At 38.1% G+C, this 27,297-nt stretch overlaps 1 protein-coding gene across 1 annotated transcript in view; it reads right to left on the reverse strand.

Moving 5' to 3' along the window:
- The window catches only part of ATRNL1 (attractin like 1), a 578,768-nt gene that overhangs the window by 101,653 nt on the left and 449,818 nt on the right, over window positions 1-27,297 (reverse strand). Inside the window, exon 28 of the mRNA XM_070752642.1 lies at window positions 2,409-2,523. Within this exon, the coding sequence (XP_070608743.1) occupies window positions 2,409-2,523 (115 nt within the window). The remainder of the gene's footprint in view (window positions 1-2,408; window positions 2,524-27,297) is intronic.

Genomic DNA, 27,297 nt, shown 5'->3' on the forward strand with positions numbered 1-27,297 from the left:
AATTCACATTAAAGTGTAGGAATGCCTTCAAGTCAGAGTGAAACTAGGTCAGTGACCAATTACAAAGGGAATTTAGAAGGTCAATCTTATTTGACAAGGTGAGAAGTTAATATCAAAGAAATCAGAGAAACTAATTTGGAACCAGCTCTTTGCAATTAGAAAAACAATTCAACTACATACATGATTTCATGAAGCTGGGATTATGGTCCTTCTTCATAGACTACCACCACCACCACCCCATTCACAATGTAAAGCCTTTTGCTAGAATTTCAGAAAGAAAGATCTGATTCTTCCAGGGGGCTTTTGAGGAATGTTGGCATATTACAAAGAACATTTTTCTATGTTACATTTTCATCTTCTTAGCCTATTGGGGGGAGAAACATGCAAACTTCTTTTCAATTATAGCAGCATGCACACACATAATGGCTACGCCTATATGTACAATGTTATGACTTGCTGTCTGACCAGTTTTCCATTAATTGCTGGACTTTATCTAAAAGGAGGTTAAATGTATGAAATTCAGATAAAGAAGCAATGCAATTTTCTATGCATTGTCAGTTTTGATTTACTTTTCTTGGTGTTAGGATAACTTACTATATTTTTTGGAGTATAAGACATACCTTTTCCCCCCCAAAAGAGGGTGATAATCTAGGTGCATCTTATACTCCGGATGTAGGCCCGCCCACACATACTACGTGTTGATTTTTTGGTGGTTCCAGGCGGCGGGGATCCTTACTTCCACATGGAGCCTGATTCACGAAGCATCCAGGGAAAGTGCATTGAAAGCTCAGCTTTGTCTCAGAAAGGCCCGATAGAAAGGCAGCATATCAGTCCCCCTGGACCTGCCATTTCGTAAACATGCTACCGGGCTTCTCAGCAAGCCCCTGTGACTTGGCTGCCTCAGTCGGATCCTGATTCCCAAAGCAGCCCAGGGAACTGAGTAGAGAACTTTTTAAACAAAAGCGTTTTCAGGTGGCAGATCCCCCTCTCTGATTGCAAAAAGGGTGCCTGAAACACGATAATCTGAAGGAAAGAGATTACAAGTGGCAGATTCACCCTGCCCCCAAATGGAGAAGAATATGCCACCTGGAATCTCTTTCCTCCAGATTCTTGCATTTCACACACTAGATCCCCCTCTCTGATTGCAAAAAAGGTGCCTGAAGCACAAAGATCATGGAAGAAAGAGATTCCAGGTAGCAGATTTCCCCTCCCTAAAAACAGAGGCTGGTAGCATATTTATGAAATAGCAGGTCCAGGAGAACTGATATGTTGCCTCTCTATCAGGCTTTGCTGTGAGGAAGCCCGGTTTTCAATGCCTACAGCTATAGGTAAGAAGACTGGGGCATTTTGGGAGGGGAACCAGTCTGTCTTCATACCCTACCCTACCCATTCCAGTTAAATTCCATCTCAAATTCTGCAAAAAAAAAAAAAAAAAGTCAACAGATGCATGATAGAACAGAAAGTCCAGGATTGAGTTGCTACCGGAACAGGTAGGGACGCCGTTTGGGTAGCGAAAATGGAACTGTGCATGCAGCTGACCGGTGGGTGGGCTTCTGCACGAGATTCAGCTTCTGCACATACACCAGAAGCCAAATCTCATTTGAAGATGCACACATGAGCAAAATTTTAGTGATTTTTGTCGATTTTTGGGTATTTGCGTATGTGCAGGTGCAAAATATTGCGCTGACACATGCAGGCACGTGCCGTTTCATGGAGCTCCATGGGAAGTGCACTGGTGGTGGCCATAAGTGAAATCCACCCCTAAGAAAGTCTGATTAAAGATTTGAAGAATATGTGCTTTAAAGGAATCTTATTCTTCTAAGTTTTCCTAGTATTACCCGAGGAGGCTTTTCTTGGGAAATTTAGTCACCTTATACAAATAAACTGACCACTTCCATAGCAGAAATATGAGATTTACCTTTTGCAACAAAAGTGGATTCTGAAAAATCAAGGAATATCTGCTACTAATATGTTTTATTAATAATACAAAACCACAGAAAATTATAAAATCATATATGACTACGTGTAATTTCTTATTCATTTCACGTTTCTGTAATCTTAGAAAGCAAAATTCATTTTTATTGTTAGAACAGATAAAAAGATCTGTGCTGATTGTTATCAAAATCCCAGTGGAAGTTAGAACCCCACTAATCCTGATAGGCAGAAACAGAATTCTTTTTTTCTTGTTTTCCTTCCCGAAAATTAAGGTGTGTCTTATATTTCGAAAAATACGGTAGTATTGCTGGATGGATTGAAATATTAACAAAATATAAAGCGCAAGATACTGATTCCAATTCTAAATAGCCAAGTATATGTTAGAACAACTAACTGAGACACTTTCACTTTCAAAAGATCCAGTTTTGCTACAATAATAAAACTGGATTTGAATACAGGATATAGATTCTTACCCGATTGACCAGGTGGGGGAACCCCTAATGATCCTCTTGGCAAGCATAAAAACACAGTGAGTACAGCTGCTTTGTTTCCTGAGCATGGCTCAATGGCAATTGGTTTTGGAGAACCCTGAAATTAAAGAGAAAAAAAATACATGATTGACTGACTGAGATTATTTCCTGGCTTTATGTATGTTTTTCTTTTAAAAAAAGTCAAACTAGATTTCAAGTTTTGGGTTTTTTTAAGGAAAGACAGGACTTTCAACAACATTTCCTAAAGGTCCTGTGGACCTGAGTGATCCATTACGGTATAATCTGTCAAAGATTACAGACTGCTTCTGTAACCCTTAAGAAATTATGTAGAGTAATGCACATTTATGGCATAAATATGGTGACTTTAACATGCCATAAAACATTGTTCCCTCTTGTGTCATGTTCTAAAGTTCTGCACAAGTACTTATATTTATGTTTTGAAATATTATTTATAGATAATATACATTTTCATGAATAATTTCAACTACTAAGTTAAATGCAAAAACATTTAGGATAATTGATATTAATTTTCATTCTTACAAATGTAGCAGCATGGATTAATTAATTTAAAATAAAAATCTGATCATGTAATCAACAGCCATTTCAGCATTCATTACTTAGGGGATATTAATCATTTTACAATTACATACAAAAAATATAGCTTTGTTTGTGACAGTTTATTTTCCTCCAATAGAATGCAACAGAGCTATAAATTTTATATTGAAAATGAAACTCATACTAAAATGTATTGTCTAAAGGTACATAGAAAAATTATTTATACATGAAAGAATATAAAAGGTTTAAAAGAAAAAGTGATATAGATAATAGACTTAATAAAGTCATATATTTATTGAAAAAAACATATGAACAAAAATGGTTGATGTCAGAAGAACTGTAAAAAAACAAGAAACACTAAAAATTCAATATTTACTAAGAAAGGCTGCCATTTATGAATTTGTGTTATTTCTTTTTAATTCACTGTATTTCTTTGAATTCTTCTTTGCTTGCTTCGTCTTCTATGCTGTAAATTTTCATAGGCTTTTTGCAGGTTACTGAACAACCCAAAGGTTAAACTCAGTGGTGGAATTTAAATTTTTTAACAGCTGGTTTAAAAGCTGGTTCTAGGGGTATGGCTTGTTTGGGGTGTGACTTGGTGGGTCATGTCACTGGGAGGGCGTGGCTAGCTGGTCATATGACCAGGTGGGCATGGCTAACTGGTCATCTGATTGGATAGGCATGGCTATGTGCATAGGGACTACTCAGAAGGCTGAAAAAATGAATTATGACCAATCCTTGCACTTACTCATAAGATTTATGCTCATTGCAGCATTCTTAACAAGCATGTCATTCATTTCACAACTATGGTGCTTTTCTTCACCACAGTGCCAAGATACTGCACAAAATGAAAAATGTGAGAACAGTCGTAAGTGCGAGGACCAGTCAAAAATAACATTTTAGCCGTAGTCCCAGTTGGTCATGTGCCTGGTTGGCATGGCCAACTTGATGTCATTGATGTCAAGGAACACTTCTCCTTGCCTGGTCTCTCATGACTGTGGGAATGTTGAAACGGTCATAAGTGTGAAAAATGTAATCTAAGCAACTGCATCAGAGATGGGTTTCAGCAGGTTCTGACCAGTTCTGGGGAACCAGTAGTGGAAATTTTGAGTAATTCAGAGAACCGGTAAATACTACCTCTGACTGGCCCTGCCCGCAACTATCCTCTGCCTACCGAGTCCCAGCTGATTGGGAGTAGATGATGATTTTGCAGTATCCTTCCCCTAGAGGAGGGTGGGAATGAAGATTTTTACAGTATCCTACCCCTGCCACACCCACAAATCCACACCACACTCATATAACCACTAGTAACATTTTTTGAAATCCACCAATGAACTGCGTGTTGAACTATCAGAAACTTCATTGATAGAGGGAGCGGCTCTCTGGTACCAGCTATCTCCAGAGATCCATACTGCAGCCACACTGCTGGCCTTCTGGCCTTAAAGACCTGGTTCTGCCAGCAGGCCTGGGGCCGTTGATCAAATGACACGTCTTCTAGATCCAGCCCCAAAAGATATGTGTGATTATACTAAGGGGTTTTAAATTGTTTTTCAAATTGCCTTTTTAGATGTCTTTTTCTTGTTGTTAGTCACCTAGAGTCCTTCGGGAATAAAATAATAAGATAAGATAAGATAAGATAAAAGATAAGATAAAAGATAAGATAAAATAAAATAAAATACATAAACTTTAATAAGGATGAATGTGAAAAGAGAATGCAGAAATGAAGAAAGAAAATAAGGCAAACTAGATGTCAAGTCAAACCAGTGAAATTGCCAAAGAAAAAAAAAGATGAACTGCCAAAGCCAATAAAGATTAAAATCTCAGCAAAAACCAAAAGACTCTCAAAGAACTCTTAGAAGAGCAAAAAGTATTACAGTATTATAACAACATCTGTAAAGATATTAAAAATAGAAGAACATAAAAAATTTCTGAGAGGGCAATTTAGAGAATACAGTACTGACAGATCTGAAACATGCAAATAAAATAATACTCTATTGTTGCCACACACAACACTTTTCAAAGTTCAGTAATCTTTGTTGTCTTTCCCCCCAATAAATTTTTTTACAAAACAAGCCTGTCTCAAATAGTATTAGCATTAAGCATTTTCAATTGAACTTCATCAAAATCAACTATATTCAGTATTCTCATTTCTGGCTGAGAATGTTTTATAGCATGCTTTAAGGCAGGGGAAGCTGAAGTGCAATCTTAGCATATATCATTTCAATTTTGCAGTAAGAGACTCAGACAGCATAGAGCAAATGATCATAATTCAGATACCCTTAGGTTTGTCAGTTGTTTAAAGATAAATACATAACCCTAAATCAACGTTATTTCAGTGGGACATGACACATTCTTTGAACTGTATAGTTTATCATATACTTTTCACAGCTTTGGAGGGGTGAGTGGGGAGATAAGGCACGTGTTTATTTGCCCAAAGCACTTAGCAACTTCAATTTATTTACCAGAATTGTCATGTTTTGGATGGTAAGAAGCAAAAGCCGTTATGCTTTGCCAAAAAAGCCACCAAAGAGAACCAGACCATAAATAAAACATTGGAATACATAATACAAGCAAGAAATAGTGAAAATGGATAATATGCTCTTCTCATATAATAATAATAATAATAATAATAATAATAATACAGTAATAATAATAATAATAATAATAACAACAACAACAACAATAATAATAACAACAACAACAATAATATATTAGATTTGTATGCCTCCCCTTTCCAAGGACTTTAAAGGGTATCTAAAATCTTACTTTGAAAAAGGGTATCTAAAACCTTATAAAAAACAAAGTCAAGTACCCCAGAAAAGAAGTCCACAGATAGGGGTGGCATACAAATCCAATAAATCAATAGATAGATAGAGAGAGAGAGAGAGAGAGAGAGAGAGAGAGAGAGAGAGAGAGAGAGAGAGAGAGAGATAGGTAGACAGACAGACAGACAGACAGACAGACAGACAGACAGACAGACAGACAGACAGACAGACAGATTAAAATTAAGCCGCTTAAAACAGGTTTTGTATTCACATAATGATAAGGTCAATTGTTGTAAAAAAATGGGTCTTTTACTTCTGTGGGCTTGTTGACAGAATCACAACAGCAGCCATTCCAACCCCATAGTTGTTATTCTACCCAAAAAGCCTTTCATTCCATGCTGAAACCTTCTCTAGGGCAGTGATCTTTCTAATTCTTTGGATTGGAACAACCATTTCCCCACTTTTGAAACCTATTTTAATACACTTTGCCTATTCTAATAAACATTGATTTGAAGTAACACTACAAAAAGTACAACGCTAAATAGTTTTTGGTCTGCAGACAGTATTTTAAACTGCACAAAGAAAACATAACTATTACATTGAAAAAATACAGCAGAAAAAAATGAATCATTTCATTTTCTTAAATTTTAATATCATAAACAAAGTCACGGAACCTCGATCTACTAACAGTCATGTCTAGCATTGGCAAATTTAAGACAGCCAGCATTCTGGGAGTTGAAGTCCTCAGGTCTTAAAGTTCCCAAGGTTGGCCCTGATCTAAAGAACATTACAGTAGGTAACATATCTTGGACCGGACTACTTCGTTTCAGAGTGCTTGGTTTAAGTTGTAGAAGTCTTCAAACAGTTTGAACAGCAGAAGGAATGGGACTAAATACGGGAATTTTTTCTGTTAGCCCATTGGAAGTGTAGGAAACTGGGCTGATAAAGTTCTTATGTCATTGAAGAATGAATGGGATTTATGCACAGAGGATTTGCTAGATGGTGAACACATATTCTAGGGCACATTACATAGGAGGTACAAAAATTGTAAATAGTACAGAAAAGCAGTGAGAGGATGAGTGGATATTTGGGAGAAAATAAATTACCGTTCCCTGGCTCCTCCTTTTAAAAAAGCATTTGATTCTTTATTGCAGTATAAACAATCAGTAGGAGAATAAAAATATCCTGAAATAAGTATTCATTATATTCACAAAGCAAAATGAGGTGAAGGTTCTGTAACAATTTATATTGTAAGAAAAAAGAACATCCATTATAGCTAAGCATTGGCCATATATTTCTGGGCAGTCATTTCAAAGTTAGGTGCATCTAATTTTTAAAAGTGCATTATTATGCCATAAAGACAAATAGATCGTGAATCTTATGCCAAAAAAGCAATTAGAAAATTGGATTAAGGAATTAATGTGAATATGTTAGGATTTGTCAGGAATAATAAGTATTTTGACACAAGCAGAATAAAATTTGACATGGTGCACAAATACTGATCAGATATGCTAAATGTTTAAAATGCAAACAAGTATGCATTACTCACTTCCATGTTGCTAAACTAAATACCTAAATGCCAGGCTTATCACAATTAGTCTATAAATAAAAATGAATCTCTGCTCTGCTCAAATGTTTCCCCTTAAGAAATAATGATAATTTATGCATAAAATTGAATTCTTAATCACATTATTAACACTGTTTTTATCTGGTAAACCCAACTAGAGTAAACATAATTTCTTTGTATACAAGCACTCTTGTGTTGATTTGATGTAATTAACACAGCAATTTAAGATCCTCGCAGTTGTTTCTTAAAGTTCCATTTGTGACAACATTAGATAGTCAAAACTTGCTCAATTCTTCCTAATTCTTGAAAAGAATTAAATCAGGTAGTAATATATTTACCCAAATCTTCAACAAATCTTCACCCAAATCTTCAACATCTTTTCACAAATCTTCAACAAATCACTAGAGACATGCCATGTTCCCTCTTGCTTCAAACACTCTACTATCATTCCAGTGCCAAAGAAACCTTCCATCAAGGAACTTAATGAGTACAGACCTGTTGCTCTAACATCTTTGATTATGAAAACCTTTGAAAGGCAGGTGATGTCCCACCTGTTAGACCCCCTGCAATTTTCATATCAAGCAAATAGATCGACAGATTATGTTGTTAATATGGCTCTGCACTACATCCTTCAACATCTTGAATCTCCAAAGACCTACACAAGGGTCCTCTTTGTAGACTTTAATTCAGCATTCAACACCATCATACCAGACATTCTTCTAACTAAACTAAATCAGCTAGTGGGACCTGAACACACTTGTAAGTGGATCACAAGCTTCCTAACAGACAGGAAGCAGCAGGTGAAGCTAGGTAAAATCACATCAGATACTTGTACAATTAGTACAGGAGCCCCCCAAGGCTGTGTGCTCTCATCACTTCTCTTCTTTCTATATACCAATGATTGCATCTCAAATGATACCTCTGTTAAAACTACTGAAGTTTGCAGATGATACTACAATTATTGGTCTCATTCGATACAATAATGAAACCACATACAGACGGCAGGATTGTGGTGCGACTGGAACAATCTGGAACTGAACACACACAAAACCGTAGAAATGGTGGTAGACTTTAGGAGAAACCCTCCAATTCTACTACCTTTTACAACACTAGATAACACAGTATCTTCAATAGACACCATCAAATTTCTTGGTTCTAACATATCACAAGATCTAAAATGGAAACCTAACATCAAAAGCATCATTAAAAAGTACATCAAATAATGTTCTTTCTGTGCCAACTCAAGAAGTTCAAACTACCAAGGAGCTGCTGATACAGTTCAACAGGAATTATTGAGTCTGTCATCTGCACCTCTATAATTGTATGGTGTCAGGCCAAAGCCATATTTTATTGAAGCCTGCCACATTTAAATGCTTTAGAAAGTTTCTTGTTGTGGAAACTTGGAAATTGAGGACTTCATTCCTTTTAGGTTCTCAAGATCAACCTTTGTTCAGCATTTGGTCGGAAGCTGCTGGGAGTTGCATGATACGCTGGCAGAATATATATGGTTCATGTGATGGGCTTGTGGGAGGAGGTGCAAGGAAATGAACTCTAACCCAGATGGAGATACACTCGTAACTTTAGATTCAGGGTTCTCCAGTTGTGCTAACATGGCCCTGTTAATAAATTGGAACTTTGAAGAGGGCCAAGCCTTGGACTCTGATTTATTTCTTCAATGCTCTTTGGAACGCTGCTTTGGTTCTGCAACCCAACAAGACAGACACAGCATTCAGAGGATAATCAGAACTGCAGAAGAAACAATTACTGCTAACCTGCCTTCATTTGAGGACATGTATACTGCATAAGTCAAAAAGAGAGCTGTGAAAATATTTACTGACCTCTCAATCTTGGACATAAACTGTTTCAACTCCTACCCTCAAAACAACGCTATAGAGCACTGCACACCAAGACAACTAGACACATGAACAGCGTTTTCCCGAACTCCATCACTCTGCTAAACAAATAATTCCCTCACCACTGTCAAACTACCGACTGTAACTTGTTGCTTGTATCCCCTCGATTTATATTAATACATTGTTTCCTGATTGCTTATTTGTACCCTATGATAATCCTTAAGTGTTGTACCTTCTGATTATTGATGAATGTATCTTATCTTTTTATATACACTCAGAGCGTATGCATCAAAGACAAATTCTTTGTATATCCAATCACACTTGGCCAATAAAGTGTTCTGTTCTGTTCTATTCTACTCTACTCTATTCTACTGCATTAATATGAAAACCGGTCTTGACATTTGCAACGCAAGTCACATTAATACTTCAATCCCCTTACCATTTTGCTAATGTACTTCCTTTTTCCCTTGGCTTAATGTTGCATTTATGCTTATGACATAATGCTGTCTTTTGTCATGTTGCGTTTTATATGCATTGGCATGTGCATAAAGGACCTAAATGCTTATTTTAGAAGTTTAGCATCTTTTTTTGGCTTCACTGAACAAGAGTAATGGAATCCCACCCTCAAGAATTGCAGTATTTTCAGCTCTCATAACAGCATAAATTGAGACCATAGTATCACTCTCCAGCAAGCTACTTTCAAAACTGAATAAGGAGAGGCATTTGCAATTTTTCCTTATTGATGTCCACCTTCTATGGCTCTCACAACTGGAAATCCTGCACAAAATTATTGGCTTTACTATACATGTTAATTATTTAATACTTTTTTTGCTGTCTCAGTTATTTCAGCAGAATATGAAAAGAAACAATGAATAATTTAAACATTAATGAAATTATTGCCCAAACACTTCCACTACAGTAAAATCTATGCTTCAGGAGGAATATTCTTCAGAAAATACTGGAAGAAGATATTTGTTCATACATTTCATGAGTATTCTGTATTAGTCACCACAATATTGTTTGCTTGCTTGCTTTGCCCTTTTACTTTGATATCTTTACCGTTCATTAAATTCCATGCTCAATATGTTCATATTTAACTGCAACTTACACTGAGGAATAAGGAAAATATCATCAACATTTTGTACTTTTCCTACAAACCTTTCTAGTTGAGACTTCCTATAATGATTTATTATTTTAATTGATTAAATTTCCCTATCTGCTAAGTAGTAAGTAAGCATTATTATCTTTTTTAGAATAGTGATCTGCTGATAGTATTCTCTCCTTTGGCTTAAAATATTGCCACCAATTTGAAAAGAGAATTACATTGATTTCTTTCCTCCATAGCTATTCAATTCCTTTAAAGTGAATTTATCCTTCATTGTATACCGTATTTTTCGGTGTATAAGACGCACCTAGATTTTAGAGGAGGAAAACAAGGAAAAAAGCATTCTGAACCAAATGGTGTAGTATTATATTGTTTAATAAAATACCAGTGTAGCAGAATACTTTTACAACCATGTATACTTTTTAAAACCATGTACACCTTTTACAAACTTCAAACTTGACAGCTTCAAGACTTGTGGACTTCAATTCCCAGAATTCTTCCACCAGTCATGCCAGCTCAGAAATGGGAGTTGAAGTCCACAAGCATTAAACTTGCCAGGTTTGAAGACCTTTGCACTCCTAACCTCTAACTCAGGTGTCTTTAAACTTGACAGCTTTAAGACTTGTGGACTTCAACTCCCAGAATTCCTCCAACAGTTATGCCAGACTCAGCTCTCCTCCTGGTTCTCTCCCCCCACATACCTACCCACCCACCCATGGTTCAGATTCACACCCCCTTCTGCTCTAACTGGACTTAGAGCTGGCATCGCTCTGCAACTCATGGCAGCTCAAGGCTCTGAAGACATAGCAGCCACACGTGGGAAGCCAAGCCCAGCTGAGGAAAATCTGATGAGGGCTACGCACCTGGGATCGGCTGGAGTGTGAGTTTGGCCAGAGGTAGCTAGCTTTCCACCAGGTTCTTTTCTTTTAAAGAGAGGGGGGGATAACCAGCTTCTCTAGAGAAAGAAATGTGTATCTCTCATCAATTGCAGTGTAATTCTGTCTTTCTTTCTGTCTTTACATTGCAATTGATGGGAGATACACATTTCTTTCTCTAGAGAAGCTGGTTATCTCTCCCCCCCTCTCTTTAAAAGAAAAGAACCTGGTGGAAAGCTAGCCACCCTCATCTGAACTCACACCCCAGCTGATCCCAGATGCGTAGCCTTCCCCAGATCTTCCTTTCATTGTAAGTAGAGCAATGGAAAACATTCTTCTTTGCAAAGAGTAACAGCTTGCAAGTGGGTAAAAGCTGAGAACATTGTTAGCACCTGGTTAGGGCTGAAAGAAACTTACTCAGAGCAAGTTAGAGTAATGAAACAAACCCTGCAAAGACTTAAGGCTTAAAGACATTCTTCACAGAGCGTAAAAATGAAAGAGCTTGGTTACATTAATAACACTGGTTAGGGCTGGAAAGAAATATCTGGAGAAAGTAAAGCAATGAAAAAAAAACCTACAAAGACAGGGTTTGGAATACATTTTTGACAGAGAGTAACAATGAAAGAGCTTGCATGCCGGTAAAAGTTGGGAACATTGTTAGCACCTGGTTAGGGCTAGAAAGAAATTTACTCAGAGCAAGTTTGAGTAATTAAAAAAACCCTGCTAAGACTTAGGTCTTGGAAAACATTCTTCGCAGAGAGAAACAATGAAATAACCTACAAGGTAAGAGCTGGGAAGATAGTTAGCAGCTAGTTAGAGCTGGGGGAGAACTACATTTAGTGTATAAGAAACATCCTAATTATTAGCCTTTTTTACAGAGGGAAAATGTGCGTCTTATACACCGAAAAATACGGTGATATCAAATAAGCATATTCCTTTTCCTTTTCAGAACCCACTGAAAATATTATCAAAAATACAACAACAACAATAATAATAGACCTAGTAAACTCTTATGGACATTGGTATTATACAACTATTCCAATCTGTTACATAGATTTTTCTCCAGTGATTCTTCTAATTCCAAGTATATAGAATTGACAACTATTTGGTTTATGACAAAAGAAAATGAATGTAAGCCATTTTTGGACAACAGATCTAGAAACATTACAATAACAGCACCTTTTTAATTATTTTACCACATGGCTAAAGGCCATGCCAGTGAAACAGAATAGTGATTATTTAAAAAAAAGAGGAAGAGAGATTGCCAAGAAAAGTAAATTCAGAGAAGAACATTGGAAAGGAAACATACATTTCCATTATGCTATTTCCTTTCAAGAAAACAGCATTATGTGAAGTGCAGAAACAGAGCAAGAAATATTAAGTGAATTTTTTTAAAAAGACATTCGATAAGAAATGAAAATGAAACTTAGCTAAATCTAATTTAACCAAACAACATTGGCTATATTTCCCAATATTCCATTAGCTTTACCTTTGATTCTACACACCTACAGATTACTTTCATTTATTCTTTAAATCTGTCACTTTTCTCTTTTATGAGGATTTCTTCAACCTCATCTCATAATAAATCATTAACATCAATACCTGGGAAAATACTAGAAAAAATAACCAAGTAACAGATCTGCCACCACCTAGAGACAAACAATATATTAACCCAGCGTTTCCCAACCGGTGTGTCGCGGCACACTGGTGTGCCGCGAGACATGGCCAGGTGTGCCGCCAAGCTCCAGCTGGGCGGGGCGCTGCCGGTACTTCCGTCCTGGGGCTCCCGCTCGCAGCTGTCCCCCGGCTCCTGCTCGATGCCGCGGTTTTCGGCGCTCTCCTGCTGGGCCCCAAAGAAGGAAGGCAGGAAGAAGGAGAGCTCCATTCTTCACGCCTTTTCCCCGCCTTCCTTCTTTGGGACCCAGCAGGAGAGCGCCGAAAACCGCGGCATCGAGCAGGAGCCGGTTGACAGCTGCGAGTGGGAGCCCCAAGACGGAAGTACCGGCAGCGCCCTGCCCAGCTGGAGCTTCTCTGGCGTCGACGGCAAGTGTCCTTTGTGGCCCGGCGGGAGGGCACTGGCGATGGGAGCGGGGGGGGGGGGGGTCCGCAGCGGCCGCAGGCGGCGAGAGGGAGCGCTCTCTCTCTCTCTCAGCTGACTGCAAGCGGGAGCCCTGACGGTGGTGGTTGGACGTGCTGCTAGACGTCGTACATGCTGGCGCTGCGGGCCTGGCATATACGGTGTCCAGCAGCACGTCCAGCTGCCGCCGTCAGGGCTCCCGCTTGCAGTCAGCTGAGAGAGAGAGAAAGAAAGAAAGAGAGACATATAAGAGAGGCAGAGAGAGAGAGAAAGAGAGACATAGCAAGAGAGGCAGAGAAAGAGAGACAGAGCAAGAAAGAGAGGCAGAGAAAGAGAGAGAGAGAAAGAGAGAGAGAAAGAGAGACATAGCAAGAGAGGCAGAGAGAGAGAGAAAGAGAGACATAGCAAGAGAGGCAGAGAAAGAGAGACAGAGCAAGAAAGAGAGGCAGAGAAAGAGAGAGAGAGAGAGAAAAAGAGAGAGAAAGAGAGACATAGCAAGAGAGGCAGAGAGAGATAGAAAGAGAAACCTAGCAAGAGAGGCAGAGAAAGAGAGACAGAGCAAGAAAGAGAGGCAGAGAAAGAGAGAGAGAAAGAGAGACATAGCAAGAGAGGCAGAGAGAGAGAAAAAGAAAGAGAGACATAGCAAGAGAAAAAGAGAGACTTAGCAAGAGAGGCACAGAGAGAGAGAGAGAAAGAGAAAGAGAGACATAGCAAGAGAGACAGAGAGAGAGAAAGAGAGAAAGAGAAAGAAAGAGAGATAGCAAGAGAGGCAAAGAGAAAGAAAGAGACATATAGCAAGACAGTGAGAGAGAGAGAGCAAGAGAGAGAAAAAAGCAAGAAAGAGATAACAAGAGAGACAGAGAGAGAGAGATAGAGCAAAGGAGAGAGAAAGACATAGAGGAAGGGAAGGAGGGAGAGAGAAAGAGAGCAAAAAAGAGAGGAAGAAAGAAAGAAAGACGGATGGAGAGAGAGAAAGAAGGGAAGGAAGGAAAAGAGAGAAAGAGCGAGAAATAGAGCGAAAGGGAGGAAGAGAGAGGGTTTTTTTGTCCAAACTTTTCTTTAGCCCGCCCCCCCCGCCCCGCCCCCCCCTTTCAGTGTTCCCCAGGATTTTGAAAATATGAATAATGTGCCGCGGCTCAAAAAAGGTTGGGAAACACTGTATTAACCAACAGCTAACATGGGTTTGTCAGGAACAAATCGTGCTAAATCATCCTCATCTCATTCTTCAACACTGTGACCAAATCAATTGACCAGTGGACTTAGTATACCTGGACTTCAGTAAAGCATTTGACAAGGTGGGCCATAATCTACTACTCTGCAAATTGGTGAAAAGTGGTACACACAACACAACCAGATGGACTGACAACTGGCTGAACAACCATACTCAAGAATAGTCCTGAATGGGTCCACATCCACATGGAAAGAAGTAAGCAGTGCGGTACCACAAGGATAAGTCCTATGCCCTGTACTCTTTAACATATTCATCAACAACCTAGAGAAGGAATAGAGGGGAACTAATTAAATTTACAGATGATACCAAGCTGGTGGGAGTAGCCAATATCTCAGAAGATTGGTTCAGGTTAGAGATGGATCTTGATAGATTAGTATAGTGGGCCTGAACAAACAAAATGAGGTTCACACAGAGTAAAGTAAAATCCTACACCTAGGTAAGAAAAACTATGAGAGAGATCTTGGAGTCTTGGACAACTAACTAAACATGAGCCAGCAATGTGCTGCAGCAACTAAAAAAGCCAATACAATCCTGAGTTGCATCAACAGAGGAATACACTCTAAGTTTAGGGAGGTACTAATACCACTCTATAAAGTCCTAGTTAGACCACAACTAGGGTACTGCATTCAGGTTTGATCACCACACTACAAAAAATACATTGAAAGACCAGAGAAAGTGCATAAGATAGCAACCAAAATGATAAAGGGACTGGAAACTAAAACATGAAGAAAGGTTGCAGGAACTGGACATGGATAGTCTAGCGAAGAGGAGGTCCGAGGGGACACAATAGCAAAATACTTGAAGGGCTGTCACAGAGAGGAGTGGGTCCAACTGTTTTCCAAAGCACCAGAAGCCGAACAAGGAGCAATGGATAGAAGCTGACCAAGAAGAAATTCAACCTGCAAATAAGGAAGAACTTTCTGATGGTGAGAGCGATCAACCAGTGGAATGACTTGCCTGCAGAGTTTGTGAATGCTCCAACACTAGAGACATTCAAGAAGAGATTGGACTGCCATTTGTCTAGAGTGGCATAGGGTCTCCTGCACAGCCAGGGAGTTGGACTAGATGACCTACAATGTCCTACAAACTCTAATAATAAATACATAAATTTGTTTGTGGCTTTCTTTCTCTAGACTAGTGGTTTCAAACTGGTGGCCTGAGAGCTGGATGTGTCAAATGGAGTCCATGTCCACTCTAGCTCCACAAATGGGAAAAATGACACAAAACGTCATGTGATGGCAATCTGACACTGCAAGCTTGATATCCATGTTCTAGACTTATTCACAATTCCTTCATGTATTTGTTTTGGGATTCTTCATTCTCTTTCTATATGATCAAACCATCACATTCTACTTCTTTTTTATTGATCACTCACTTTTGGTTTTTAATCCACTTTCCTTATGCATTTATTCATTCTTAACTTCATTACCCCACCTATCTATTAAATAGTATTTAATTTAATTTAATTTATTTGATTTATATGCCACCCAATCCCATGGGACTCAGGGCGGCTTTCAACAATAAATAATACAACACAATAGTACAATAAGCCAAATATTAAATAATAAAAAACTGAAAAAAATCTCCAATTAAACTAAGAATAACCACTAGTTAAACTAAACAACCATACACTTGCATACCAAGCGAATCATAGTTCGTCCATGACTAGATGTTAAAAATCATGGCCCTTAGGCATGCCAGCAAAGCCAAGTCTTCATGGCCTTTTGGTTATAATAATACCTCATGGTATTATTTCTATTGCAAAGTGTCAGGAGATGTCTCCTGACAATTTCATTTCCACATGACAAAGAAAGTAAAAGCACACAACCATTTCATTTCTTTTGGCATTCATTTCTCACAACTGACCATATACTTATAAACTTTCATGGCATAAAATTTCTCCACCCATTTCCTCATTTTTAGTAAAATCATTCTAAAGGTACATATGCTTCTAAAGGTACTTATTCTATCATTTACACTGTTCACTGAATTTTGTCATATTGTTCAATCAACCATATGTAAACCAAATATCTTTATTTTGGATGTAGCAATTTAAAATCCATAAGCTTTATTGTATCATATAAACTAGCTAACATTTCACAGCTAATAACATGGTACCATATAGATACCAATATGCAGGTACATTTATGTCTCAAACCACGTACATCACTTCCATCACACTTTATATATTTATCATAAATACATTAAACAACCAAGAAGACATTGCAAAATGTATGCCTTATTTCCTGATGAATAAAATAGGCAAAGGAGTCTCATTAGGTGCTTCACATAAAAAACAAATGTATTCTCAAACCATTTGCAAATAGAATGCTATCATATAGTAATGCTTTGAAGATATGACCTACAGAAAGAAAGGCATAAATGTATATACACTTTATGTGAAAAACATGAATAAAACAACATTAATTTCCTAAAATAGTGCATCTGCCTAACAAAATATTGCAAACATGTCAATATTTTCCAGCAAGGGAAAAGCAACCTTTAGTACTTTGAAATATCAGATAACATCAAATGCTAAAAATATTCATGCTGCTTGCAAGCAATTTAAGGTTGGAAATGGCCAAAGTCATCAGCAAATTTTTCATGCTCTTGGACTATCCAAAGGCAAAAAAGTGAGGTTGGAGTTTAATCCTCCATAACATTTTGCTCCTAAGCATATCACTAGACATGTCCCTCAATTCAGAGTAATGGATCACAAGAGAAAGGTGCTGAAAAGCATTTCTACTGTATTATACAGAGGAGGGAAATCAGTGAGACATTTTACATGCTGAGAAAACTTTCAACATTTTACTGTGAATTTTCTCAGATATTTAATTATCAAATGCACAGAGTAAATTAAAATTCTAGAAGAGGAAAATCTAAAAACCTAATTATGCACCTGTATTAATGTGTTTTTGTGGATGTCTAATCTCCTCTTGGTATTCTGATTCTAATTCTGCAATCAGACTCTATTAGTGGCTGATGCCAGAGTGACTACAGGAATTATTTTATAATTTATTTATTTATTGGACTTATTTATTTATTTATTAATTGGACTAATATTATGTCTAATACCACACACATGTAATTTTACTTGTTAGTTCTGCCATATGAGACAGATCACATTCATGTGAGATTTACTTAACTTTTATGTCTATTATGTTCGTAATTTTAAGATCTATGTCAAGGATCAAAAGAGTTCCCTTTTTTTCTATCTCTAGTTCAAGTGATTGTCCTCAACCTTTTTTTCTAAGAAATATTAACTGAAAGCAAATACAAACATGCAAGATCGAGGAACTTTTTTCCTTACAACAGACTGAAGGGATTCCTCTACAGCTGTTTATTATAAAGGGAGGACTCTGCTCCCCATAAAGCTTTCTTGCAATGCTAAGTTTCAATTCTATTGCTTTACTTTTGCAGAACCTAATTTCTTCCTATTTAATGAATTGCACACATCATCCTCTTATTTTCAGTATAGAAAACTGGGTAAACTGGGAACTTGGTGATTAAAACTCAGTTTTAAATTTGAGAAAATAATTGAATGGCTTGTAAAATCCCTTCCCCATTGAGATTTAATGATTCTCCAGTTCTTTTCCATGGGAATCTTGTGAGGTCTTTCTTGGTATCTCTAGTTTCATTGCTACTGATAAATGAAACAAGGCTGTAGCTGAGAGCTGGTGCCATAATGAAAACAGGAAGCTGAAGCATCTGCTATATTAACGAAGGATAGCATGTGGGAGACCGCTAGGACCTGAAAGATGGGGGATTATGTCTTGGTGGTATGAGCGTAGGTTTAAGCCTGAATTAATATATTATCTAGAGCAGGGGTAGGCAAAGTTGGCTCTTCTATGACATATGGACTTAAATTCCCAGAATTCCTGAGCTAGTATGATTGAATCAGGATTTCTGGGAGTTGAAGTCCACAACTCATAGAAGAGCCAACTTTGCCTACCCATGGTCTCTAGAGCAATGATCTATGAGAAAATTTTGGTAGTATGCAGAAAAATAATTTGCATTTTTAGTTTTTACTAAATACTATTTATTTTTTTAAAAAAAATCTTGTGAGATTTAAAATTATGAATTTAGTGTTCCCTGAGGTCCAAAAGGTTGGCAACCACTGGTCTATATAGCAGTGAATTTGACAGGAATACTATCTCTCACCAACTAATTCAACTCAGGGCTATCAAGATGTTTAAAACCCAGAAATAGGTTAATAACCGACAGAAGGATAGTTTGCACCACCATCATCGCTGAGCGACTGAATGAAAAATCTGCCAAGCATAGCAGCAAGGGCGAGACCTGAACAGATTTTGACAGACTCAGTCCAATCACAGAGCAGATGGATTTAACCCATTCCTGGACTCTATATCCACCTTGAAGGAGAATATCCAATTTTAGGAAGATAATGGCCTTCATGTAGAAGCTGATTGTTCATTCTGGGTATAAGGGATAAAAGATTGATTGAACTATCTAGTAGTTGGTTCCCTCTGCGTAGCTGGTGCCTAGACACAGAAGGTTCCTGCAGTTTTATACCCAGTTAAGCAAATGATTACAGGTTTTGGGACTGAAAAATATCTCAAACTATTCCCAACCTATATGTGTAAGAAATTGTGATCACTGGCTCACTGCTTACCCCTAGTGGTAAGCAGTACATTGTGAGTTGCTTCTGATGACTCTTGGATGTTTTTACTCAGAGTGATGCTTCAGGATGACTTAGTTAATATATTTTTTCATGTGTCATTCAATTTGCCCTTGACACTTAAATGGCAGTTAAAAATAAATATCTCAGATCAGTCACACTGGTCTTTTAAAACAGACACAATGCATACGGAACTTATCAAATGGAAAAAGGTGAAACCTGTATAGTTCAGTTAATATGCATTAGTAAGTCCTTGACATGGTTAAAGGAAAGGAATTTGCTATATTACAATCCAAAATTCAGTTACCATATTTTTCAGAGTATAAGACACACCTTTTTCCTCCCTAAAAGAGGCTGATAATTTGGGTGCATCTTATATTCTGAATGTAGCTGGGGGGTTTTCAGCCCTAACTAGCTGCTAATGATTTTTCCAGCTCTTACCTTGCATGCACTTTCATTGTTTCTCTCTGTGAAGAATGTTTTCCAAGCCCTGTCTTTGCAGGGTTTTTTTTCATTGGTCTAACTTGCTCCAAATGTTTCTTTCCAGCTCTAACCAGTTACTAACAATGTTCCCGGCTCTTACCAGCTTGCAAGCTCTTTTATTGTTACTTTTTGCAAAGAATGTTTTCCAAGCCCTAAGGTCTTTGCAGGTTTTTTTTTCATTGGTCTAACTTGCTCCAAATGTTTCTTTCCAGCCCTAACCAGGTACTTCCCGGCTTTTACCAGCTTGCAAGCTCTTTTATTGTTACTCTCTGTGAAGAATGTTTTCCAAGCCCTAAGTCTTTGCAGCGTTTTTTCATTGCTTTACTTGCTCAGAATATTTCTTTCCAGCTGCTAATGATGTTCCCAGCCCTTACTGGTTTGCAAACTCTTTCATTGTTGCTCTCTCCGAATAAAGTTTTTTTTAAAGTCCTAACCAGAGGATAAAATAATGTGCTGAAGCTGACCAGACTAAGGACGCTAGTCAGCTGAATATCTGGTAGGCAGATTCTTTTCCCTATTTTCCTCCCCCAAAACTAAGGTGCATCTTAAACTCGGAAAAATATATTAAGTCTAGCAATCCTATGAATTTGATATGGTATAATAATTATGAGGTTTTGTGGTGTCAATTATAAAAATGGTCTTGCTGTACAGTTAAGCTATAAATTGTATTTTTTTTTTGCTCAGGTCTATCCCCCCCCCTTTTTTTTGCATAGGCTTTGTAGAGAATACATCTCAGAACCATTGTATCACATCTTTCAAAAACCCTGGACCACCAGGAAACTACCAGAGAACTGGAAAAGAAATGATGTGGTTCCCATCTTCAAAAAAAAAAAAAAAAAGCGGGGGGGGGGGGGGTCATCCTAACATCAATAGCCAGGAAAATAGAGATAAAGATAATAAAAACAGACCTGCCAACATCAAGAAATGAATAAAGTAATAAGTAAAAGTGAGCATGGGTTTGTTAAGAGCAGATGATGCCAAACCAGGGGTGGGTTATTCCCACTGGTAATGTCACAATAACGTAACCTGCTGGTGATGTCACAATAATGTCACAGAACCGGATAGGTCAGTGCTTGTCTGTGAAGACCACCATCTTTTAAAAATATTTTTTTATATTTATTGGCTTGGGAGGGGGGAGCCAAGTTTTTCAGGGGGGTTTTCTTCTGTGCACAGTTTTGGCACTGTGCATGATTGCTTCCTCCTACACTGCCATTTTTAAAAGCCAAAAACAAGATGGTGCATTGGAAGGAAGCGAACTAGCAGCAAGGTAAGATATAACCCACCCTTATGCCAAATCAATCTTATTTCATTCTTCAATATAGTGGCTGAATTAGTAGACAATATATTCAGATTTCAGCAAGGCATTCAACAAAGTAGACCTTGTTTACCTAGTTTACCTTTTTGGTAAACTAGAAAAAAATGGATAGATAGTATCACCATCAGATAAATTTGTAACTGGCTAACAAACTGTACTCAACGAGTATTCCTTAAAGATACTATATCTATGTGGAGGCAAGTAAGTAGTGGGGTACCGCAAAGTTCTCCCTTACGCCCAAGATGTACTCTTCAACATCTTCATAAATAACTTAGATGAGGGAATAGAAGGGGAACTTATGAAATTTGTGTATGATACTAAGCAGGCAGGAATAGCTAATACCTAGATGATAGGCTCAGACTTGAATACTGGGCCCTATCTGACAAAATGAAATTCAATGTAGAGAAAAGTAAAGTCCTACATTTAGGCAAGAAAAACCAAAAGTACGCATATAGACTGGTTGAAACCAGGCTTACTAGCAGTAACTATGAGACGGATCTTGAAGTCTTAGTGGACAACCAATGAAATATGAACCAATAGTGTGCGGCAATTGCATTAACAGAGGGATATAATCAAGATCAAGTGAGGTACTAATATCACTCCATTATTGTTCTGCCTGACCGGCCTCAAGCAATGATTAATGGTCCAGAAAAGAAGGTCAAACACACACGTGGATAGTTAATCAGCAAACTTGTATTGAAACAGTAAAGAAAAAAGACTAAAGCAAATGGTCCTTACTTTCAGGAGAAACCAAGAGGATTTGTTGCAAAATTCAATCAGCTACAAAGTTCAATGAAAAGCCAACCCATACAAAAGTCACAGAGCAGAAATAGTCCAAGAGTCTCTGAATATTCACAGCACAAAAGCAGCAGCTTGTCCCAGAGCGTTTAACTCCCCCAATGCTGAAGTACAATCCACGAGCAGGAACTTCAGAGCAGGAACTTCAGAGCAGGAACTTCAGAGCAGGAACAAACCACAAACCACCCAGATAATCAGCCACAGTTTGCCTTGGTCCTGTTCCCTTTTCATGCTGTTTAGCCCTCATTAAGGGAACCACACCCAGCCCAGGTGTGTTTCTCCTACTTCTTAAAGCGACCCCTTCTTTGTAAGGCCCTACGGCTGCGTAAATTGATGTATTGTCCTGCAGACGAGCTGAGAGAAGATAAACTGTCTGACGAATTGCCAGCCCCTTCCCCTGAACTGTCTGCCAATTCGTCCTGGCTCTCTGCCCCATCTTCCTGACTGCTGGCTACATCTTCCTGGCTGTCAGCTGCATCATCCTGGCTGTCAGCCAGGCTTTCACAGTCAGTGTGTGCCGCGTCTCCCTCATCTGTGGGGGCAACAGCTGGCCCAGGCCCAAACACAACAATTATAATGTTGATATAATCTTGATAGAATCAAGATCAAGTGAAGTACTAATATCACTAATACTAGTAAGACCACACCTAGAATACGGCATCTAGTTTTTGTCACCATACTATTAAAAAGATTCTAGAAAAAGTGCAAAGAAGAGCAACTAAGATGATTAAGGGGACTGGAGGCTAAAACATACAATGAACAGTTGCAAGTACTCAGCATGGCTAGTCTAGTGAAGACATGATAGAGTGTTCCAATATTTGACAGGCTGCCATAGAGAGGGGATTAAGTTATTTTCCAAAGCACCTGAAGGCCAGACAAGGAATAATGGATGGAAACTGATCAAGGAGAGATTTGACCTGGAAATAAAGAAAAGAATTCTGACTGGGACAGCAATCAACCAATGCTACAGCGTCCCTTAAGAACTTGTGGTAGCTTCATCACTGGAAGCTTTCAAGAAGAGACTGGATTGCCATTTGTCAGAAATGGTGTAGGACACAGTACTCATGCATGTGCTAGTCAGCTGATTTTCGGCCTTGGGGAAGGCAGTTTCACTATCCAGAGGCTTTAGAAGTCTCCCTGAAGTGCAAAAAACTGCCAAACGGGCAAACTGGAAGTTCAAAAAATGGACTTTTGGTTTCCCCATTGTGCTGTTTTTTGCATGCCGAGCTTCAGGAAGTGTCCCTGAAGGCTCCGGAGTGTGAAAAATAGCACAATGGGCAAACCGGAAGTCCATTTTTCTGAACTTCCGGTTTGCCCATTTGGCCATTCTTTTACTGTCTCAGGCTTCAGTGAGGCCTGTGCGCATGAGAGGAGGGATGGGGGTTTGTGTGCATGCGCAGGAGTAGTGCTAGCACACTCACACATGCCTCTTTTGCACCCGAACCAAAAAAGGTTCGCCATCACTGGTGTGGGGTCGCCTGCTTGGGTGAGTTGGACTAGAAGACCTACAAGGTTCTTTTCAATTCTGTTAATCTGTTAAACATCTGTTAAAGTTTTCCCGATACAATCCCCTGTATACAGTCTTCTTCTTAAGGAACTGCTTTTTGTTTACTTTTGCTTACTATCTTTAACTACAAAATACAAAATTGAGATAAAAACACTTTAACATACATAAACAAACATAAGCAGCAGGGAGAAAATAATTGCTAAAATAGTCATTAACTACTGTTTTTATGATTTCAATCCTTTAAGAGTTTCTTAATTTGTTATAGCTCATTCAATGAACTGTTGAATAAGCAAGTGATGTTAATAATTATATATCACATTATGTAAGTGTTTTACTCTTTCATCTTATTAATGAGTATTTCTGTAGATATTATAGGTGTTAGCCAATTTGCACCTGTCCCTTTTTCCCCTCTTAAAAATAGGATCCAGCTACTTCTCTAATTAACCAGCTATAAACAGAATAGCCATGTAAATGATTTCACCATTGGTTTAGGAATATCATTACTGTACGTTGCTTGCTTTACTTCTGAGGATATATTGCCTTCACAGCAAAACAGGAATTTGTGAAATAATTCCACAACCAATGTGAATTAATATTTTTCTTAATTAATTCAAAGTAATTTCTATTAAGGGTGATATTGTTCTAAAACAACTTCCTGATTCTAAATACTTAACATGATACATTTCATACCTATTATAAGCAACAATAGGAAGGTAATGTATGTTATTAATGGAAAATAATAAACTATATTAGAATGTTCCATTTTTAAAGAAAATCTACTTTAAGCTCATTACAGTTTGTTGTAACTCATCTATTTAGATTTTATAAAACTGGTAAAGGAGTTAGTTTTGAATAATAATTGGATTTTTATTTTTAAGTGACTTATTAACATTTTTCATACATGTAGCATCTCCATGATCACATGATCAAAATTTGGAGTTTTGGCAACTAGCATGTATTTTTGATGGTTATTATTATTATTATTTATTGGATTTGTATGCCGCCCCTCTCCGCAGACTCGGGGCGGCTAACAACAGTGGTAAAACAACATGAACAATCCAATTAATAAAAACAACTAAAAAACCCTTATTATAAAAAACCAAACATACACACAAGCATACCATGCATAACTTGTAATACCCTAGGGGGAAAGGATATGCCTGGCGACAAAGGTGGGTCTTAAGTAATTTGCGAAAGACAAGGAGGGTGGGGGCCATTCTAATCTCTGGGGGGAGTTGGTTCCAGAGGGCCGGGGCCACCACAGAGAAGGCTCTTCCCCTGGGGCCCGCCAAACAACATTGTTTGGTCGACGGGACCCGGAGAAGGCCAACTCTGTGGGACCTTATCGGCCGCTGGGATTCGTGCGGTAGAAGGCAGTTCTGGATGTATTCTGGCCCAATGCCATGTAGGGCTTTAAAGGTCATTACCAACACTTTGAATTGTGACCGGAAACCGATCGGCAGCTAGTTGCAGTGTCTTGGGATCATATGATCATCTTTTGCGATCTTCTGACAAGTAAAGTCAGTGGGGAAGCCAGATTAATTAAACAATTGCTTAAATAACTTAAAAACTAGAGTGATTCACTTAAAATTTTTGTTTAACATCTATTTCGCTCAGCAATGGAAATTTTGGACTGAATTATGGTCATAAGTCAAGGACTATGTGTATTGCCTTAACATAATGCCTTTCGAAAGAAAATACTTTGAAAGGACCATAGGATCCCTTGGCTGTGCTCTCAGAAATACTATCATGCTTTGCAACTTCTCCTGGGATAGTCAAAATAGGCCGTTTCTTTAGCTGAGAAAAAGACCTAAATGAAAACTGACTTTCATTTATAACATAAATATAAGATATTGCATTCAACACAGCATGAATAAGAATCCTAGTTTTGGTAAGTCTCCTACCAGGCAAATTGAACTGTCTTGCTGCACTAAGTATTTTTATTTGCCAATAAATAAGGAAGCAGCTTCTGTGTGCAGCTGCTCTTGTCAGATGTGCCCAGATTCAAACAGGCCCCATTTCTCAATAGTAGGCTTCATTTGCCAGTAGTGACATCAGATATTATTGTTACAGGATATTAAATCCAGCTGCCTTTTGTAAAAGCTGAGTGAGAATATGCAAGCGTCTCACAATTGTGGAATATGTTTTGTGATCATGAAAAAAGACGTGTTAACATGGGGGATACCACTACATGAACTAAGATATTGGAAACTACAAGCTGTTACAGTGAGGAAATTGGCATGACCAGTTCCCGGGAAACATCTATTTCACCTAATTAGTCCCACATCACATCACAAATAAAGTAGAAAGTGCAAAAAAAAAAATCCAGAATTTGTCAACAAAGTTGAAATGAAAGTCATGAAAGACAAAGAACAAGTAACCATTAAAAAAAGGCCCATTACTATAAAGTTTACAAAGGTCTCTCTATCAGCAGCAATTGACTTATTATAAGAGACTTTTCATGCAAGCCTGCTTTTGTTTTCGGGCTTCTCCTAGAAGTACAGAAGTTCATGGTACAATTGTCATTCAGCTCGGATTTCTATCTGTATTTCTTATATCAGTAATAGCACTGTCACAGTTCTAAAACATTAACTGTAGGCAGAGATTTTAAGAGTCTGCTTTTTGTTCCTGATGGAAAGGCTCTTTTTTTCTCCTTTCCATCTTAGCATGGCAGAAAGGTTATAGATAGTCCTGCTTAGTAATAAAATCTAATTACCTTCTCAAGTCTAATTATCTGCCTTTCTGATTTGAAGACATCTGAGGTCTAAACTAATAACATGCATGATTTCTGTACATAAATCAATATGTGAGAACATTATAAAAATCCCTATCTTGGGTTGTTCATTGTACTCCCTCCAACAAAAAGATGCTTGATATATTAAATGTCTGAGCCCAAAGCCTTTCAACATTCTTTCACCCAAGATAGTTAGAGACCTGTCAGACTTCACAGCAGATCTAGAAATAAATCTCATCTCTTCAGATACACAACTCCATCCTCTGCACTAATTTCAGTGTTGTGGAACAGCTCTATTAGTAGCTTTTACTTAAGTGATAATGATGTCATTTAGGCATTGAAGATTGGTTACTGACAGAATTGTGTGTAAGAAAGAGAAAGAGGACAGGAGGAGGAGAGGGAGGGAAAAAGTTTTAAACTCTAGATCCGTGATGGTGAAGCTATGGCACGGGTGCTACAGGTGGCATCTGAGGGCATGTGAGATGTTGTTCTATGTCAGCTCCAGCACACATGTTCACATTGGCCAACTGATTTTCAGCCTTCTTGAGGGCAGAGGGAAGTCATTTTCGCCTTTTCCAGGCTTCAGGAACACCTCCTGAAGCCTGGGAAAGGTGAAAAACAGCACAACGGGCCTATCAAACGTTCAGAAACAAACTTCCGGTAGGCCTGTTGGGCCTGTTTTTCACCATCCGTAAGCTCTGGAGACTTCAGTGATGTCTGTGTGAATCTGTGTATGGAGGGAATGCGGGCGTGTGTATGTGCATGCATGTGTGAGGGAAGGCATTGCATTATGGGTGTGAGCATGCACGTGCGTGCTATCGCGGGAATGCGTGCCTTTTTGGCACTGACAAAAAAGAGGTTCGCCATAACTGCTCTAAGTCTTTTTCTTTACATTTGCATTAGTTACTATGTTACTATGTCAATGTGTACCATTTGCAGTTTGTAATTTATTTCAACCGTTCCTAACTGAGGTTTCTCCAAAACAATTGGGATTATGGTTTCTAGAACTGCAAGTCAAGGGTTGGTAGGGATTCTGAGAATTACGTTTTCAAAGTAGCCTTCTCAATGTAACCCCCATACATGTAACTATCTACAAATTAGGTAAAATTAATCTAGCAGTCCATGAATGCATGGTGCACAACTGCTGTATCTAATATTTCTCTATGAATTTTATGTGGATTTTCTGGCAGATGCTTTATATGTGAAAGTATCACTGAGTTTAATGAGATGCATTTGCCAATTATGTATGCGAGGAATTTCAGTTGTAATACAGTAACAGCTAAGGATTTTATTACAGTGTGAAATCTAGCACTGCTTGATATTCTGTAATATTTATACTGTGTGAGCAATCTTTTCTGAGGTTTTAA

This window comes from Erythrolamprus reginae, chromosome 5 (genome assembly GCF_031021105.1).
Source record: "Erythrolamprus reginae isolate rEryReg1 chromosome 5, rEryReg1.hap1, whole genome shotgun sequence".
NCBI lineage: Eukaryota > Metazoa > Chordata > Lepidosauria > Squamata > Dipsadidae > Erythrolamprus > Erythrolamprus reginae.